At 48.0% G+C, this 17,733-nt stretch overlaps 1 protein-coding gene across 5 annotated transcripts in view; it reads left to right on the top strand.

The window, feature by feature from the left end:
• LOC140402535 (exocyst complex component 3-like) overlaps positions 1-17,733 on the top strand; it is a 150,115-nt gene that overhangs the window by 58,193 nt on the left and 74,189 nt on the right. For 3 of the 5 annotated variants that reach the window (XM_072490408.1, XM_072490390.1, XM_072490415.1), the window contains exons 2-4: positions 7,268-7,707; positions 8,458-9,112; positions 15,765-15,882. In XM_072490408.1, the coding sequence (XP_072346509.1) occupies positions 7,268-7,707; positions 8,458-9,112; positions 15,765-15,882 (1,213 nt within the window). Of the gene's footprint in view, positions 1-6,091; positions 6,358-7,262; positions 7,708-8,457; positions 9,113-15,764; positions 15,883-17,733 lie in introns of those variants that run through there. The other 2 variants (XM_072490396.1, XM_072490402.1) reach the window with 2 other exon arrangements.

Here is a 17,733-nt window from a genome sequence, read left to right as displayed (position 1 = left end):
AGCAGCAGAATGGCAGAACAAATTCAGTGAGACTCTGCTGAATTACAAGACAACTCATGACAAAGTACTTGAGTTTTGCAACAAAAAGGAAAACCTGTTGAAGGACCTTTACATGCTGCAAAGTTCGCTCAGGTAAGAATTTGTCACTCAGGAACATTATAAAGTGAGATAAAATTAATTTAATGCCACTCTGAATGAACTGACGATTCAGTTTTCAGGGACGACTCATGAATGTTCGCTGTACCAGGAGGAAGTTGAGAGGTACAAGATTGCAGTGCTTAAGGAAACAGTTGCAGGAAGGGACCTTGGAAAAACATTGCATTCCCAAGATATATACAAAAAGACGAAAATCAAGAACATGAAATGCCAAACAAAGGCAGAGGTTCTACCTAAGGAGCGCGAGGTCCGTCAAAAAAAATTCACAGAAGCACAATTACAGAATGTGACCTTGAAAAGGTAACACAGAGGAATTACCCTCTGCCAAGGAAGTACTGGTCAGTGGAGATAATATAACATGGAGAGAAAAACAGATCTTTGAGCTGATGTACGTTGTCCATATCAGCTTTCTCTCTTCCAAGCAGGGATGCCTGCATAGCCCACTATCTCCTCCAGACAGAAGATGTCAAGTCTCGTACTAGTGGGTCACTGTTTAAAAATAAGGGGTCGCTTACGTAAGGCAGAGATGAGTAATCGTTTCTCGCAGAGGATCGAGTCTTTGGAATTCTTTTCCTCAAAGGTCAGTGGAAGCAGGGTGCGAATATTTTCCAGATAGAGTTGGATAGATTCCTGATAAGCGTGGGGGAGAAAGCATGGAGATGGAAGGTTATCAGGAGTAGGGTGGAAGGTTACAGTCAGGTCAGCCATGATCTTGTGAGTGTCGGAGCAAGTTAAAGGGGCCGAGTGGCCTACTCCTGAATTGTAGTGTGGCTGAATTAGTAGGTTTGTAGGACTACCACTGTCAAGCCAGAACAGCATGGTCCTTAATTCAAAAACACTAAAGAGTATTCCAACTCGGATTTCTCTTGTGATCTCTCTTCGCTTTTTGTAGATAAGATTTGTCCATCATCATTCCAGGTCCCCGGTAAGTCCCCAATAGTCAGACCAACATACTGCAAGACTACCATAGAACTTCCAGTGGCAGTAGTACCAGTGAAGGATCAACAGTCTGAGGAGCCAGTACCTCCAGACACACCAACCATTATGCACAGGCGGCAACTTCCAACCAGCACGCCAGAATCACAAGGGATGCTGGCACTTCATAGCAATCTTGTACCATTAACAACAAAACACAGGTGAGCATGCTGCTCAATCTCTGTCTTGTCAGGAACGTCCATCCTCGGCTTCAGACAGCTTCCCAATAGCCCAAACAGCAAAAGAAGAAAAGGCATTGCCAAGCAGAAGAGGATCATTTTCATCACCCTACAAAAAAAACAAACAAGAGTAACAACAGCTATGTACTGCCAAACCAACAAGGCGTGTTTAACCTCAGGCAATAGAGGAAACAAATGAAGCCACACCATAATGCCCATCCAACCTTCAAGTTAACAACAAGAACCAGAACCACCAGAGCCTACCACTCTACCGATAGAATGGCATACAAGATATTCATACAAGATGTTGAAGGGTCATAAGGTCTCCAGGCTGCCTGGACTTTTTAAGTTCAAAGACTTGAAGAGGGAAGATTTTGTCACTGTTAATATGCAATATCAATGATGTTGGAATAGCATTATGGTTGTAGACTTCCGGTGGTGGCCACGGTGTGAGTGGTCGCACACAGGGCAGCTCCTGCACGAAGGCAGAGAAAAGTGCTCTTTTTACCCGAAAATGGGAGAAACTTAAACAGAAAAGTTTAGCTGAAGGTTGGAGGAGATGTTCTCCCCGGGTGTGGCATGTCTGCCGGTTACCAAATCCGGCAGAAGGTGAAAGACCTAACCAAGGAGTTGGAAGAGACCTGTGGCACAGCAGTTATTGGAAAGATGGTGGAGAGGGAAGGGCCAGTGCAGGTTGGAAAGCCGCAGATGGGACAGCTGATGGCTTTCATCAGGGAAGAGTTCCATCAACAGAGGAAAGAGATGCAGGAGGACCAATCGAAGGGGCTGTGGCACCCCTGAAGGGTCGATAATGGGTAGCAGGGATGAAAAGTTTGTAAGGGGACAGCCCTCCCCAACTCCTCCTGCCGCCCTTCGGAGGAGGCAACCTGTGGTTTGGGATGGGTCTTTGTTTGGTTGGGGGAGGGGGAGGCCCGTGGGGAACCTTCTATATAGAACAGAGGTGAGGGTGGAAGAGGGGTTTAGTAGGACTGGCAGGTAATGCTGGTGAACAGAAGCAAGGCGAGAGGGAGTGGGGGGGGGGGGGGGGGGGAAGAGAGGAGGAGGAGGAGGAGGAGATGCGACGTGGCAGGATTGGAGAAGAAGCGTGGTCAGGGGCGGAGAAGGGAGCCATCTCGATGGGCCCAGTACAGGGAAAATTAGAAGGGACAGAGCCGAAATGTGAGGATAGTGGACAGTAGAGGGGAATGGAGGTGTAAGCCCCTGGTAAGGCTTTTAGCGTGGACCGGTGAAAAGATCTTGGGTCTTCGCGCACTTCAGGAGTTTGAAGGCGGGTGTAATCTTTCTGCAGGAGACGCACCTCCACGTGAAGGACCAGGTTAGGTTGTGAAAGGGATGGGTGGGTCAGGTATTTCACGCGAGGTTTGATTCGAAGTCATGTGGGGCTGGCCATCTTGATGAGCAAGAAGCCGGTGTTTGTGAGTGCAAAGGAAATGAGGAACCGGGGGGGGGGGGCGGGGGGGGGTGAGGAACCGGGGGGGGGGGGGGGGGGTGTTATGTAATGTTGAGCAAGGTATTGGAGAGGACACCGGTGGTGTGGGGGAATATATATGCACCGAATTTGGAAGATGCAGGGTTTATGACATGTGTTGCTGGCAGCGATCCCAGACTTGGCTACACACCAGTTGATCATGGGAGGAGACTTCAATTGTGTTCTAGAGCCGAGGGTGAACAGGTTGTGCCCCAGGTCAATGGGAAGATACGGATGGCAAAGGAGCTGGGAGGGTTCATGGAAAGGATGGGCATAATTGACCCGTGGTGCTTTAGGGTGGAGGGAGTACTCCTTCTCGCAAGTTTACAGGGTACATTCCAGAATTGACTTTTTCACGGTGAGCCGTGAGGTGTTGGTACGGGTAGAGGGACAGAGTATGCTGGGATAGTAGTTTCTGATCATGCGCCCCACAGGCTGGAGGTTCAGCTTAGATCAGGATGAGAGCAGAGGCCGGGATGGAGGCTTGATTCAGGATTGTTGGCAAATAGAGGGTTTTGTGATAAGGTGCGGTCAGTGTTTAAAGATTATCTGGAGTTGAGCCAGAACGGTGAAGTGTCGGCGGCTACATTCTGGAGGCACTGGGTGGTCCGAGGGAAGATTATCTTGTTTAAGGCACGTGAGGATAGGAAAAGGAGGGAGGAGTACGAGCGTTTATTAATCGAGATAGTCGAGGTAGACCGAGACTATTCGAGGGCATCCACCACGGGTGGATTGGCGAGAAGGAAAAAGTTAGTGGCAATTTGATGGAGTTGACGATGGGGAGGGCAGTGGGGCAGCTGTGCGGGACAAAAGGTTTTTGAGTACGGGGAGAAGGCAAGTCAAATGTTGGCACATCAGCTATGGAGGCAGGCCGCGTCCAGAGAAATACTGAGGATATGGACAGAGACAGGGTAGGTGGTGTCGGAGCAGGGGAAGATAAATGAGGGGCTGGATTCTCCACACCCCAACGCTGAAATCGCGTTCGGCGACAGGGCGGAGAATCCAGTTTCACACATGAAATCAGGACCGGCGCCAGTTCGGTGATTCTCTGACCCTGAAAAGCAGCGTACTCGGATAGTATCCACCATTGCAAGAGGCCCGCCCTGCTATTCTCAGCCCCCGACCAGCCGAATTCACGACAGCGTGGATCTAATTTGGTCCTGCCGTTCGGAAAACTCGCGAGACGGCTGCGGACTCAGTCCGGGGCTGCCATAGTCAGGGGAGGGTCGATCGGAGAGTGGGGGGGAGCCTCATTCAGGACTGGTTTTTTTGTGTGCGGGCGGTCCGGTTCAGGCGAGCGGCCAATCGGGGACACTATTTCCGCAGTCCAGGTCTGCGGTCTGGGTCCACCATGGAGCACGGCACGGCCATTGAAGGCCACCACCGTGCTGCGAGCTCCATGACAGCTGCCTGCTAGCCGCCTGCAAGGCTGTGAATTGGTGGCCTTTTGACACCAATTTTCCGTAGAAGACCAGTTTTCACAACGGCGTGGGGACATAGTCACAAAAATTGAGAATCCAGCCAGAGATGTTTAGGGAATACTATAAGGAGCTGTACAGGGCCGCCCTGGGGGGGTGAAGAGGGGGACGTGGTGTGATTTTTGGACGGGCTGCAGTTCCTGCAGCAGGATGAAGAGAAGAGACAGGCACGAGAGCAGCCTTTGGCTAGAATTTACAGAGCATCTCAAGGAGCAAGAGAGATGGAGAAGTTGAGGTGTCTGGAGAGAATTTGAGTTTCGGGTGCAGACAAATCAAAAATTCCACAGGTATTTCAAATAATAATAATCTTTATTGTCACAAGTAGGCTTACATTAACACTGCAATGAAGTTACTATGAAAATCTCTTAGTCGCCACACTCCGGCGCCTGTTCGGGTACACAGAGGGAGAATTCAGAATGTCCAATTCACCTAACAAGCACATCTTTCAGGACTTGTGGGAGGAAACCGGAGAACCTGGAGGAAACCCGGATGGAACGTACAGACTCCGCAGAGGCAGTGACTCAAGCGGGAATCAAACCCGGGACCCTGGCGCTGTGAAGCAACAGTGCTAACAGACAAAATCTTAATTTTATTTGATATTTTAGTTTCTACTTTAATCCTATATGCATGTCCCAATCTCTATTTCTCTCTCGGTGAAATGATTGGTCGGCAGTCTGAGAAGCCTTCCACCTAATGCTTGATGGCTTCACTATTCCTGGAAGCCGGACATCCTCTATAAATGGGGTCAGAATGAAGCGGACATTGTAATGGGGCAAATGGGGCACACTGAACTGGCTAAATCTTTGCGGGCAGCTAGCTTCCTTTGAGGTCACAGACTGCAAGGTCTGAACCAATGAATCCACTTCAAGTACCCTTTCAGACATTGTGTTCCAGACCTTAACTTGGTGTCATCTCCTTCTCATGCCCCATGGTTACGGAGACTCCTACCAGTGGGTGAGCACCTTACTGTAATTGGATGATTTACATGATCAAAGTTCAATAAAGCATTAGTCCACTGCTTGAAAAGCAAGGTGTACAAAATAAGCAAAAACAGGCAGCACGTTAGCACAGTGGTTAGCACTGTTGCTTCACAGCTCCAGGGTACCAGGTTCGATTCCCGGCTTGGGTCACTGTCTGTGCGGAGTCTGCACGTTCTCCCCGTGTCTGCGTGGGTTTCCTCCGGGTGCTCTGGTTTCCTCCCACAGTCCAAAGATGTGCAGGTTAGGTGGATTGGCTATGCTAAATTGCCCTTAGTGTCCAAAAAGGTTAGGTGGGGTTACTGGGTTACGGGGATAAGGAGAAGGTGTTGGCTTAGATAGGGTGCTCTTTCCCAGAGCCGGTGCAGACTCGATGGGCCGACTGGCCTCTTTCTGCACTATAAATTCTATGAAACATCACGCTAAGACTGGTGGACAATCTTGCTGCACTAAATTGAATGAAAATACACAAGTATGACACAAAAGTGAAAACATTGAATATCGTTCTCTTGTATATTCTCGGGAATTTACCTGTTTCGGTCCTGAGTTAAAGTTCGGCAATATAAGTTAAGGAGGACACTTCCAAACTTGAATAATCGTGGTAATACTAGTCGGGAAAATCACATATTTAAGCTTGTCGTTGTTAATTCACCCGTTTCAGATTTAGTTTATACAGCTTTCCGCGTCGAATGACTTCCTTCTGTACCACAATAACTTATTCTTGCACAGGCGATGTAACAAACTGGTGTGTCAATTTAAAGGGCTACTTTATGTTTTGACGGCGAGATGAAAGCCAGTCATAGTCCGTCAATATTTGGGCGGTGCCTAGCTCGATGAACCTTTGAACCTACCATATCGAGGCTAAGGTGGAAGCGAAAGGTCTTTGGTGCAGGAGGGCGGAATTGTCTTTGATCCTGTTGCTTGTAAAAAAAAGGCGTCTTTTCGCGTTCAACTCACAAATCTCATCCGTCCGGAGCCGCCCCTGGTCTGAATCAACACCTGGACACTAATCAGAACCCGCCAAGGCCGAGCTGGGAGCCAGATGATGGTCTGAGGCAGGTGTCCTAAATGATGTTGACCTTGGCCCGACACCGAGGAAGTTAGTAAGTGTGGGGTGGAGTGGGCTAGATTAACTCGTCACTCTCCAAGCCAAATGATCTCATTTTATTTATCTTTGTGTTTTATTTCCTTATTTTGCCTCCAAACAAGGAAACAAAAAAAGTTCAACCTCGCCGATTTTGTTCCCCGTTAATGTTTCATTTTTTTAAAAAATAGGTATATATTTAAAACTCTTTGTTTGAAATTTTGACAAGTGAATTGACCCTCGGTATATTTTTCAACTGTTGTTCCAAATAAACTGGGGGTTGTGGGTGTGGCTGCCTGGGCCAGCATGTGTTGACCGTCCCCTAATTACCCTTGAGAAGGTGAACATTGATGCAAAATGAATTGTCTTCGGATTGTCTCTAATCTTTAAACCTGTTGATTCAATTTATTTTGGCTTTCTCCATAAGTGCGAAGTTTGGTCAGAGTCATTGCAAATAGTTCTGTTTCAAATGCTGGTGCCTTGATTCGAACAAATCAAGGTAAATTCGCCATTGTCCCCAATGAGCATAGGCTGCTTTCCCCTTTGAGGGGGGAGAGCTGACTGGTGGCGATTTAATCAGAGGAGCAAGGTTGTGAAGGCAGGGCCTTCATGAATAACTTGGACAAATAAACTGGAGTTAAATATGTGGAATTTAATTGACAGTATAGCAATGGTTGAATGTACCATTTTCTTGATGTGGTTACTGTGCTATTTTCCAGACAAATCAGTGGCTGTGAATTACAATTCCAGTAATTTGGAAGTAAATATTTTATCCATGATAGACCTTTTGCCATTTCTTTTGCATTGTGAAGGCTTGTTCAAGTGTACAGTCTTGCCATTTAAAGTTCTTTTGTGGCTGATAAATAACTGAACATTCAATTAGATGTATTGTTTTTTGTGAGTATCACATTTTATTCTCTTAAGCGCAGAAGAGATACTGAACTATTGCCTGCAGTCAGAAGTACAACAGAAAAACAACGCCGAAAGATGTCGAATTCCAATGATGATTCACATGGAGACCAAGACTCGCCTGATGGAAATCAGGCTGCCTGTAAAACTTCAGATGTTGAAACTGGGATGACCAAAAAGAAACCAAGCTTCCGCAGAAATAGTAAGAAAATATCACAAGAATCTGGTAACACGGAAGCTGATGTGCTTGATTCAAACCCAAGAGAACAGCCTGGACTATTTAAGCGATTCAGCAGAAGGTTTAGTTTGTCATCTCTTTCAGCTTCAGACAAAAATAAGATGGTGAGTGTGCCAGTTGGAAAGACAGAAAACAACTTGAAAGAACAGGAAGGAGAGTGCAAAGCAACAGAAAGTCAAGATGCTAAAGGCACAATTGAGAACACAAAGCTGCCACTGTCAGGTAAGTGACAGAATTGTTAAAGAATACAGTATGGATTTGCATTTGAAATTAACATAAGAAATAGGAGCAGGATTAGGCAAGTCAGCCCCTTGAGCCGACTCCCCCATTCAATATGATCTCATCTTGGTCTCTACTCCACTCTCCTGCCCGTTCTCCATGACCCTTCAACCCATTTCTGATTTTAAAATCTATCCATCTCCTCAAATTTACTCTATGTTCTGCATCACAAACCAGCTGTCTAGCCCACTGAGCTAAACCAGCTCTATCAAGCCATCAACAAAGAACTCACTTGTCAGTCCAATGTGTTTATATTAAGCATATTTGATATTGAAAATAGTTTTTAATTCAGCAGAAATATCATCATTTGAAATGTTTTATGGCCTTCATTCCTGTAGCTCATTTTGCAAACAGTATGGCTTCTCAGCCTTTTGGCTAAGATCAAGCCCAAAGTGGGGTGCAGTGCCTTTTCTTGTCAGCTTGGATCTTGCATGTCTCTCTTGTGGGGACCATGAATTGGCTTCAGTTTTGAATTTGAATTGGTTTTTGGAGCAAAATGGATTAAGGTTTTGCCCTGCCCGTTCTGAGCATTGATTTTGTAACTTTAAGGATGGGATAAAAAAAATTAAATATGTTCTTATTCTGAATACAATATATCCCTGAAACTCAAAAAAAAATGAAAGTTAGACAAAGACAAGTAATACATGAAATTAAATGCTTTCGAACTGCTTATTCTGTTAACGTGTTTTGCAGCAATGGAAATAAACCTGTTAATCTCAAAAAACTCGTTATTGGAGGCAAATGAAAATATAAATCAATTGGAAGAAGAATTGCTCAATGAGGCAGAGCCTGAAAAAGGTGAAGTGGCGTACCAAGAATACACAAAAAAAGTTCGAGATTTCAACTTGCTCTGTAATGAGCTTGTTAAACAAGTTATGTCCATCATCACTAATTCATTCAGTATAGCGAAAACCAACAGTGGCATCCTGTGTATGGCGTTGCAAGTTGTTGAACTGGAAGAAGCAGCAGATAAAAAATGGCAAGAAAGGATGGAACACCCTGGCGCTAAGTGTTTCAGAACACCTCGGAAGTGGCACGATTTATGGAGAGAAACAGTTAGAAAAAGTGTGGAGGAAAGGATAGCCAAAGTGGCTTTACCGAAAAAAGCTCAGGAGAAATCATGGCTCACATTACATTTGGTTAATCTTCAAAAAACTATTTTGGAAGACTTGAAAATTGTGAAAGATTTGGTACAAAGCTGCTACCCAGAAAAATACAATATTTTTAACGTGTATATAAAATACTATCATGAAACTGTGTCATCTCATCTGGAATGCATCCAACAGGAGCACCTTGAATTGAATGAGCTTTATTCATTTCTGAATTGGATTATTCACTCCTACCAAAGGTATATTATTTAAATATTTTGTTTTGTATTGCTTTATTAAATGGTATGAGGAGAAGCGATCATTTGATGCTTAAATGGGCAGCACGGTAGCACAGTGTTGCTGTTTTTAGCCTTAGTTTTCTTACCTCTGATTATGTCACCTTTGCTCACGAGTCGCCAGGTATCTTTCTGATACCGCCATGTGGTTCAAGCTCGAGTTATGATTAATAAGTCAGCACACCGCTTAGTAAGATTGAAATCAACGGTCATGTATTATATACAACAAGTAATGCTTACACAATAATCCTACTATCTATATAGAAACCTACCACTACTGGCCAATACTTAACTTTAGGAAGGGCCCACCAGGTCAGGGAAACGAATGGCTTATCGAATCGGATTTGGCTCGCGGGATTCAAAAGGGCTGATACAGGTCGATGGCTAGGAGTCTTTATCGGGTAGCGATCACTGGAGTCAGACTTACTGTTTCTGGTTGATGTTCTTGCGAAGGTCTTAAGCAGGAGAAGAAGGGAGAGAGAGAGATCTGAACTTGGCCCCTCACTTTATAGGGCCACGGGGCTTCCCGCCTCTTGGGCGGCCCTTGACCCTGAGTCCCAAATGATTGGACTTGTTCCCAATCACTGGGTTCGATATGTCCAATAACGGGGCGATTCCTCAATCAGGGGGTGGTCGTTCACTGTCTTTGTTTCGGCCACTGCAGGCACCGACAGGTCTAGCCCGGCATTCAATTGCTAATATGTTGCAATTGTTCCCGGGGATAGCCGATTAAACTGCAGATGTCTGGGTTGGTGTGCTGCTAATGGTCTTGAGTATCGATCTGGGCCGACTTCCCCAGAGCCAAATACGCTATTCTGTCTGCAGCTGTCCGTTTTGTGTCCGGTTGGCTGCTTTTCCCATCAGCCTTTTCGGTTAGCCATTTTAAATCGGGTTTTGGCCAAATTAATAGGGAATCAGCCATTTTAGGTGGCTACAGTACCTCCTTGTGATCCGGTTTCCTCCCACAGTCCAAACATGTGCAGATTAGGTGGATTGGCCATGCTAAATTGCCCTTAGTGTCCAAAAAGGTTAGATGGGGTTACGGGGATAGGGTGGAGGCGTGGGATGCTCTTTCGAAGGGCCGGTGCAGACTCGATGGATTGAATGGCTTTCTTCTGCACTGTAAATTCGATGAGAGTATTGCTTATTCATGAAATCATGTGATAACCATGTCAAAGCTGCTACAATTATCCTAAAGTAAAAATACTGTAGGTACTGGAAATCTGAAATGAAAGCAGAAAATGTCAGAAATACTCAACAGGTCAGACAGATCTGTGGAGAGAGAAGCGGCATTAACAGCCTTTTGTCAGAACAATTATATGGTACACAATGGAGGATAGCATTGAATTTGCATAAGTACATCTACATCACTGATCTTGCTGCCATAAAAAGTTACATTTGCGTACATGTCAGTTCAGCAAATATGCTTGAGAATCTGATGAAATTAGTTTTATCACTTACAAGAACAGTGGGTGGGATTCTCCTGCCGATGCCGACATTGGGAAAGGCGATTGGGCGGAGAATTGGTCATGAAGCCAAAATCGCCGGCACCCACAAGAATGCCGTGCTCTGGTGCATCAACAGCGGCGTCAAGGCCTTCTACTCAGATCATACAGTAAACGCCATATCATTCGTGAGCCTGAACAGGGCCTACGCGATGCGCCGCCTCCGCCAGGGGGAATTACCGGCGGCGCGTTTTATAATAATAATCTTGCTTGTCACAAGTAGGCTTACATTAACACTGCCATAAGTTACTGTGAAAAGCCCCTAGTCACCACATTCCGGCGCCTGTTCTGGTACACAGTGGGAGAATTCAGAATGTCCAATTCACCTAACAAGCACGTCTTTCGGGACTTGTGGGAGGAAACCGGAGCACCCAGAAGAAACCCACGCAGACACGGGGAGAAAGTGCAGACTCCGCACAGAGAGTGACCCAAGCCAGGAATCGAACCTGGGACCCTGACGCTGTGAAGCAACTCTGCTATCCACTGTGCTTTCAAAAATCAGGAGTCAGATGCCATGGTCATTGAGGGAGGGCGACAAGAGGAGGTAGGGCATGCAGAGATGCTTCCAAGGGGGGCTTTCTGCCAGACCCGGGGGTGTGTGGTCGGGGGGAAGTGATCCCCACGGGATCAGGGTGTGCCAGCACAGTCTGCCATTGCCGTAGCCTGCAAGGCAGCCATTTTGCTGCATATCCCACTGTGGCCCGTGGTTGTGCAGAGTGCCACCGGCCGAAAGGCCCCCCCCCCCCTCCCCCAAACAGCCGCCACCCGCCGGCAGTGCAGCACACGGCATACCCAAGAGCGCAGTAGCCCCTGCACGAGGGTGTGAACGAGGACCATGGGAGTGTACAGCTGGCATGGTAACAGCTGGGTGTGGAGATGTGGGAGGAGGGGGGTGGGGGACGTGCGGGGACAGGGTCTACAATGCAGACCGGGGCCACCGTATAGCCTGTTGGATCTGGTTGGGAACGGGAATACGCACCATCCTAAGACCCCCTGCAGACAATGGACTTTCAAAATTCAACCAGGAATGGTGGCCTTTTTCCTTGTTGCCGCAGCTCTGGAGGATGCACTGAGGCTGTATGAGCTGGAGCTGCTCAAAGTGGGACCCTGCAACAGCAGTCTGTCCATGAGGGACAGGAGGCAGCCAGTAAGGATAGAGAGCTGGCTGCCAATCGGCCGAGGAGGGGGAGATGAGAAGGAGGCATCGCATGAGGCCTCCAGTGTACAGGCAGCGCGTGTCATTCGCGGAACTGCCGGACCAGGCATGCCGTCGAAGATTCTGGTTGAGCAGGAGGATAGTGCAACATTTCTGCCAGATCATGGTGCAACTGGCACCCCGGGGTATGGGGGAGGACACCCGCTGCCAGTAGCCGTTAAGGTGACAGTCGCCCTGAGCTTTTACGCCATAGGGTTCTTCCAGGCGCCGAGTGGGGACCTATCAAGGATCTCTCAGACCTCCGTGTAAAGGTGCATCTACTCCGTCACAGAGGCCCAATATGCCCAGGGGCCTCCATACATCAAATTCAATGTGGACTGAGCCCACCAGGATGCCCGGGGAGCTGGATTCACTGCTATCGCCGAGAAGCCCTGGGTTCAGGGGGTGATCGGGATGCATATCGCCCTACGAGCACCGGCCTGTGACAGGCCAGTCTTCACAAACCGAAAGGGGTTCCTCTCGATGAACATGCAGCTGACGTGACCATGAGCTGCGCACCATGCATGTCTGCATCCGATACCCGGGCAGTGTGCACAACGCCTTCATCCTGGCACACTTGACGGTTCCTGATCTCTTTGAGGTGTACCCCCGGTGGGGGGGTTGGCTCCTGGGTGCCGGGTTGTACCCCCGGTGGGGGGGCTGGCTCCTGGGTGCCGGGTTGTACCCCCGGTGGGGGGGCTGGCTCCTGGGTGCCGGGTTGTACCCCTGGTGGGGGGGGCTGGCTCCTGGGTGCCGGGTTGTACCCCCGGTGGGGGGGCTGGCTCCTGGGTGCCGGGTTGTACCCCCGGTGGGGGGGCTGGCTCCTGGGTGCCGGGTTGTACCCCCGATGGGGGGGCTGGCTCCTGGGTGCCGGGTTATCCTCTGTGGCGGATGACGCCTATCTGGAGGCCATAGACTGACCAGAGACCCGCTACAACAATGTCATGGCCATGACCATCGGGAGTGATCGAGCGTTGCTTCAGCATCCGGAAGATACGGTTCAGGTGCCTGGCCCGCTCTGGAAGAGTCCTTATTAGGAGAGTCTTCCACATTGCAGTGGTCTTCTGCATCTTCCACAACATCGCGCAGCAGAGGGGCGACATGCTGGAGGAGGGATTGTACGCCAGGCCTTGTCCGACAAGGAGGATAGGGAGGAGGGTGAAGATGGGCAGGACGTGAGGCATGGACAGACACAGAAGGCCGCTGCTCAATGGGTGCGCCTGGGCCAATGCGCACGGGACGCTCTAATTACCTCCAGGTTCACCGACTAGGGTGCCTGGCCAGGGGCACAGATATCCCGGCCGGCCAACCCCACCCATGAACACCCTCCCTTGCGACCCCCTTCATGATTCCTACCTGCCTGATTAAGGGGTGTGGGCCCCTTGGCAGTAACAGTGGGTCTGGTCGATGGGATAGAGGATGGTGAAGACCTGCTCTGTGATGAGCTCTGGTGCTCCGCACCATTGACAACGTCTGACTCCTGCCCACGGTTGCACTTTCTACAGTCCACCTGCTGATCCTTGCATGTGAACTGGCCATTCCATCACACGGTGCCATCGAACCCTTGGAGGGGGGGGGGTGAAGAGGGATGAGGTGGGACAACAGAGAGTTGAGCGCTGGCTGAACTCGGGTCCCTGGTCCATGCCCCATCTGCGGCCAGCCCCGACTAGCCCATCCCTCTCACCCTCCTGACATAGCACTGAGGCAGGTTGTAAAGTTGTGCACAGGTGCTAAGCTACTCCATGGGACAGAGGTGCGAGCAGACTGACACCTGGCCGCACCCATCCTGACCAGGGTCTCGATACTCGCAGCCAAGGAGCACAAGGAGTGGATCACCTGTCCCTGGGACTGTGCCACATCACACTGTGACTGTGCCATCACCGTCTTCATAGATTCATAGAATTTACAGTACCATTTGGCCCATCCGAGTTTGCACCGGCCCTTGGAAAGTCCATGCCTCCAGCCTATCCCTGTAACCCAATAACCCCACCTAACCTTTTTGGACACTAAGGCAGTTTAGCATGGACAATCGACCTAACCTGCACATCTTTGGACTGTGTGAGGAAACCGGAGCACCCGGAGGAAACCCACGCAGACACTAGGAGGACGTGCAGATTCTGCACAGAGTGACCCAAGTCGGGAATCGAACCTGGGACCCTGGAACTGTGAAGCAACTGTGCTAACCACTGTGTCACCGTGCTGCCCCACGGTCTTGGTCTGTGCCACGTCAGCCAGTGCCCGGGCAATGCTGCTGGCGCCATCATCCATGGCCTGCTATGACTGGGCCACACTCTAGAACACCGCTGAGATGTCCAGGTGGTCCTAGTGCATGGCGGCCTGTGATAGAAGAATAGAATTTACAATGCAGAAGGAGGTCATTTTGCTCATCGAATCTGCACCAGCCCTTGGAAAGAGCACCCTACTTAAGCCCATACCTCCACCCTATCCCCATACCCCAGGAACCCCACCGAACCTTATAATAATAATAATAATAGTCTTGAGGCTTACATTAACACTACAATGATGTTACTGTGAAAAGCCCCTAGCCGCCACATTCCGACGCCTGTTCGGTTACACAGATGGAAAATTCAGAATGTCCAAATTACCTAACAGCACGTCTTTCGGGATTTGGGAGGAAACTGGAGCACCTGGAGGAAACCCACGCAAACACAGGTGGGGGAAAGTGCAAAATCTACACAAACAGTAGAGGCAGCAGTGCTAACCACTGTGCCACCATGGTGCCCTGATAGGCAGCCCTGTCCTGGGCCTCGGCCACTGCCCGTACACAGTGTCCCAGGCCTTGGACATCCTGGCCCATGGCCAAAACCCTCACCCCCCAAGGCCTCCACCGTGATCGCCACACGTGTGGTGTTGGCCTGGGTGGCACACATGGTCGGCGCCACCTCCTGCTGCTGCACGTGGTTGGACTTCTCCAACTGCACCTGCAGGTGCTGGATGGCCTCATGTAGTCCCTGGCTTTGAGACTGCATCTCTACTATAGATAGGACCACTCTTTCCAGAGGTCCAAAACCAGTCCGGACGGCAGCTAGTCCCTGGAGTCGGGCCGCCCTCCGACCATCTGCCCCCTTGGGGGTTCCTATCTCCACCTGATGTACCGTTGCATCTGTGTGGTGCGCACCAGATAGTGCTCTAGGAGCCTCTTCAGTAATGTGCCCAACCAGGGGGAGACAGAAAAAGCACAGTTTTAGGGCAGCTAGACGCATGCAGGACAGGGGATGGGGAGCTGGTGGTCTTTTGTGGCCAGGGTATGGACACAAACCTTGTAAAGACTTAATTCCCTACAAAATAAAATTCAAATGTCAATTGACATCCTGAAATTGTTCTTCAGAACGAAAGAAAGTCGAAATGTAATATGTGCTGTTGAAAGAGGGAAGGGGGAGGAGGTACAAAAGCGAAAAGAGTGGGACAGTATAGAAGATGTGAGAGATAAAATGACAACCATGTCATGGTACAAAAGACAAGGGAGTGATCCATTGTAGTAAAGAAACACAACATTGATCTCGAGTGAGCATAAAGGACAAAATAATGATCAGTTCTGTCCAAAAGCAAAAACATAATTCAAACCAACACAGGGCAAAAAAAAAGAAACAAAATGGGAAGAGTTCAGAGTCCAGAAGGCTGTAAGGTGCTTAATCAGAAGATGAAGTGCTATTCCTCAGCTTGTTTGCGTTTCAGTAGAACACTACAGTTACATCCTTCAGTTCTAAGGAAATGTCCTATTCTTCTCTCCACATATGCTCTCAGACCTACTGTGTATTTCTAGCACTTTCTGTACTTGGTTTACTTTTATCTTGCCTTCATTAGTTAAGCTCTTGTTCTCAAATAAATCAAAGTAGTTCAATAGTACATGCACATTATGAAAATCAGCTGCCTGAAATGATCCATTTTGTTGCAGTGGCGATGTTATGAGTCATCCTGATCTTTCACCAGAAGTGAACGTACAAGAACTCCGTCCTTTGTTAGACCAAAAGGTTATAGAAAATGTCATGGACAAATATGCTAAAGAATTGAAGGTATGAATTAAGTGATGAATGGTACTATTCAACTGATTTAATGAAGGTGAACTACATTCTGTTATCATTGACACAAGTGCAATACCTTTTCAATTTGAGTCCCTTGCGTATTCTACATAATGTCTTCCTCTTTCTGGTCACACTCCTTTGCATAAGTGTTTTTTTGTGTGTTTTTATTTCCAGACCTGATCACTCATGCAAAAGACATGAGACATTTTCCTTTTAATAATAATAAGAATAATCTTTATTGTCACAAGTAGGTTTACTGCAATGAAGTTTCTGTGAAAAGCCCCTAGTCGCCACATTCTGGCACCTGTTCGGGTACACAGAGGGAAAATACAGAATGTCCAAATTACCTAACAGCGCGTCTTTCGGGACTTGTGGGAGGAAACCGGAGCTCCCGGAGGAAACTCACGCAGACACAGGGAGAATGTGCAGACTCCACATAGACAGTGACCCAAGCCAGGAATCGAACCTGGGACCCTGGAGCTGTGAAGCCATAGTGCTAGCCACTATGCTATCGTGCTGCCCATTGACAGCTTTTCTGCAACCAAAGGAGCGCTTTCTGATATGGATCAATGTGCACAGCAAGAATGGTTTGCTCTCAGCTTGACTGAATTAGACTTAAAGCTAGGTCTCCAGCAAAAAGACATCTTCCTAAAGACATGTAGGGGATGAGGGACCTTCCAGTGTTTTGGAGTGGGACGTCTGGCAACCAGTGCAATATCCTCACTCTTGACTCCATTGTGTTTTCTTTCATCTAGGTAGTTATAACTTAAGTGCTATTCATGCTCTGTATTTGGAGTTTGCATTGTAGTGGAGATTAGGGAAGTAGCAGTTACATAATTTAACTCCTGCAGCAGTTTAAAAGGGCAAGTGCCTCTATTATATGAGGGCACAGGGACATGGGAGAATGACTGCAATGAAGAAATAATTGCCTTTATATAGTTCCCTTCACAAGTTGAGTATGTCTCAAAATTCAATTAGTTGTTCACTTTTATATCTGTGAATGGTGCAACAGGATCAGGAACTTTGAGTTTTCAGACTTATTTGTAGAGGTTTTATTGGCACAAACACTTGAAAATAATAACAGTGGAGTGATTTGTAATTGAAGGAAGCAAACCCAACATTCAATGCTCCAGTATAGCAGAGATTGTGGTAGTCAAAGTAACGGGGAAATACCACCTTGTAATGATACAGCTTAATGAGTACATTTCACATTTGAACATACCATACCCAATTCCCAGCTTGGGTCATGTCTGGGCGGAGTCTGCACGTTCTCCCCGTGTGTGCGTGGGTTTCCTCCGGGTGCTCCGGTTTCCTCCCACAGTCCAAAGATGTGCAGGTTAGGTGGATTGGCCATGATAAATTGCCCTTAGTGTTGGGTGGGGTTACTGGGTTATGGGGATAGGGTGGAGGTGTGGGCTTGGGTAGGGTGCTCTTTCAAAGAGCCGGTGCAGACTCGATGGGCCGAATGGCCTCCTTCTGCACTGTAAATTCTATGATTCTATGATACCTTCATTGGGTCAAGCACCAACTTCTAATGTGCAAGAGATACCATAATACTGATCACATCTCTTTTCTTGTGCAAGTGTTCCATCACTCACAGCCTAACATGAAAGAATGCAGTAAGAGTTTCACATGATTGGTTGTAGCACATTACCTGTACCAAATATCATGCACATAAAGGAATAATTGCTAGCAGCTGGGTTAGAATCCATATATAATCAAGTAAAGATGTTTCAGACATCTACATTCTTCTTGGAGAAAAGGACATAGTATCGATTGCAGAATTGGTAACAGAACCAATAGCTTTCAACCTTTTTTCTTATATGAAGAGAAAGCCCTCGC

Source organism: Scyliorhinus torazame, chromosome 2 (assembly GCF_047496885.1).
Source record: "Scyliorhinus torazame isolate Kashiwa2021f chromosome 2, sScyTor2.1, whole genome shotgun sequence".
Taxonomy (NCBI): domain Eukaryota; kingdom Metazoa; phylum Chordata; class Chondrichthyes; order Carcharhiniformes; family Scyliorhinidae; genus Scyliorhinus; species Scyliorhinus torazame.
The sequence above is the reverse complement of the archived record's forward strand: the minus strand, read 5'-3'. Positions and strand labels throughout refer to the sequence as shown.